Source organism: Peromyscus maniculatus, chromosome 14, assembly GCF_049852395.1.
Source record: "Peromyscus maniculatus bairdii isolate BWxNUB_F1_BW_parent chromosome 14, HU_Pman_BW_mat_3.1, whole genome shotgun sequence".
In the NCBI taxonomy this organism is placed as follows: domain Eukaryota; kingdom Metazoa; phylum Chordata; class Mammalia; order Rodentia; family Cricetidae; genus Peromyscus; species Peromyscus maniculatus.
The window spans coordinates 86,953,850-86,955,859 of NC_134865.1; the positions used below are offsets into that span (position 1 = coordinate 86,953,850).

Genomic DNA, 2,010 nt, shown 5'->3' on the forward strand with positions numbered 1-2,010 from the left:
CTGTTGAGAACCATTCTGGACAAAAAATATAATGGACTCAGGTCTTCAAAGCACAAATAACACATTTTCCTTCAACAGCCAAAGAAAAGCCTTTGTCAAAACTTAAACTATCCTTTGTCTTCAGTGTCTCATACTATAAATGTTTCTCACTGATCACTAAAGTTTATTCTCCTTTAGAAAAAACAACTTAGAAAGGTAAATTCATAGGAAGAATTAATTAGATGATGTTATCAACATAAAAACAGTTAACTCATACCATGATTTAAAACTAATAAAGTACCAAGATTTCTTTTTAAATTATTAAGTTTTTAAATTATGTTAAAAATGTGACAAAGCTCTATATTTTGTCAATGTTTCTGTAAGAAAGCCTATCTTAAAATTGAACTATAAAATTATTTTTAATGTAATATGTATAACACAAAATTGATTTTTATCAAAAGTTAGGAAATTTCATTCACGAATGACCAAAGTTTACAAATACACTTCCATCTTGCATTTTGCTTAAGCTTTATATCATACAAATAAATTTCATGTACAAGACGGATATTACTGTAATAATCTGTTTTTACAACTCCCAAATTATTGGTTTCGATTAAAATTGTATTTTTCAAAAGTAACACATAAGTGCAATCTATGGTATAAGTTCAACATATTGAAATATTTGTCAACAATTTGCAAAGAAATATGTCTAAATGCAACATACACTTGAAAAGGAAACATATCTGCTTTTTTAATATTTTCTATCTTGTCTCCTTGATTTCCCTCTTGCCAAATAGAAATTTACCCACATTACAATTTCTCATAGTTCAGCAGGGGCTTCTGTGGTAGATACAGCATTACGAGTTCCAGAGAACTTTCCAGATGATAGTTAGTATATGGAGAAGCAATGCCATTTTTCTCTGTCGCTGAGCGCCCCCTGCTGCTGCTGATCGCATCTGCATGGAGGTTTATGTCTGGGCTCACACTGAAGTCTTCTCACTGTGTTTGACTCTTGCACAGTAGTAAGTGGCAGTGTCCTCAGCTTTCAGGCTGTTCATTTGCAGGTAGAGGGTGTTTTTGGAATCATCTCTGGAGATGGCGAACCGGCCATTCACTGACGCACTGTACTCTGCTGAGTAACCATTATCTTTGTTTCTACTCACTGCAATCCATTCCAGTTCCTTTCCTGAAGGTTGACGAACCCAGATCATGTAGAAATCACTCAAGGTGAATCCAGATGCTGCACAGGAGAGTTTCAGGGACCCCTCAGACTGTACTAAGCCTCCTCCGGACTCTAACAACTGTACCTCACACTGGATACCTGGCAATAGCATAGAATTCTGGTCAGGAAACTGTCATACATATCCACCATCACTATTACTCATTCCCGCCTTCCAGTCAACATCTTTTGTTTCCATGAATTACCTTCTAAAAGAGTTACAAGGAAAACACAGTTCAGCCACAACTTCATGGTGAGAGGTCTGTTTTCAGTGCTCATCCCTGAATGGAAAGACCAGGGAAATCAGGACTGTCCTCCTCTGCTAGAGCTACAAGGTCAAATCAGGGCTGTTTTTCATGAGCAGAGGGAGGACAAATTTGCATTTCTTCCTGCTACATCATCTGCACTAGGATTAGAGCAATAGAGGGGGCAGTTATTAGTACAGAATGCAGATGTTAAATGGATGAGTTAGGTAGCACTGACTGTTTAATAACATAATATTGTTTGCTATGTGTATGTGATAACACTTCAATGTTTGTTTGTTTATTTATTTATTTAGGTTTTTTGAGACAGGGTTTCTCTTTGTAGCTTTTCGCCTTTCCTGTAACTCACTCTGTAGCCCAGGCTGGCCTCAAACTCACAGAGATCCGCCTGCCTCTGCCTCCCAAGTACTGGGATTAAAGGCATGTGCCACCACCGCCACCCAGCTCAATGTTTTATTGTGATTTAGCCATGTCTAAATCACATGTCATTATTTTGAAAATGTAAGGAGCTGAATTAATGTTAAATAGAAATATTAAACTCTAAAACCT

General features: G+C 36.8%; 1 gene segment (V, D, J or C); it reads right to left on the reverse strand.

Annotated features, from left to right (window-relative positions):
* Positions 1–959: 959 nt before the first annotated feature.
* Positions 960–1,516, reverse strand: LOC107400119 (immunoglobulin heavy variable 3-72-like). The segment is given in 2 exon segments: positions 960–1,300; positions 1,405–1,516. Coding segments are annotated over 2 exon segments (414 nt in total).
* Between the last annotated feature and the right edge of the window lie 494 nt (positions 1,517–2,010).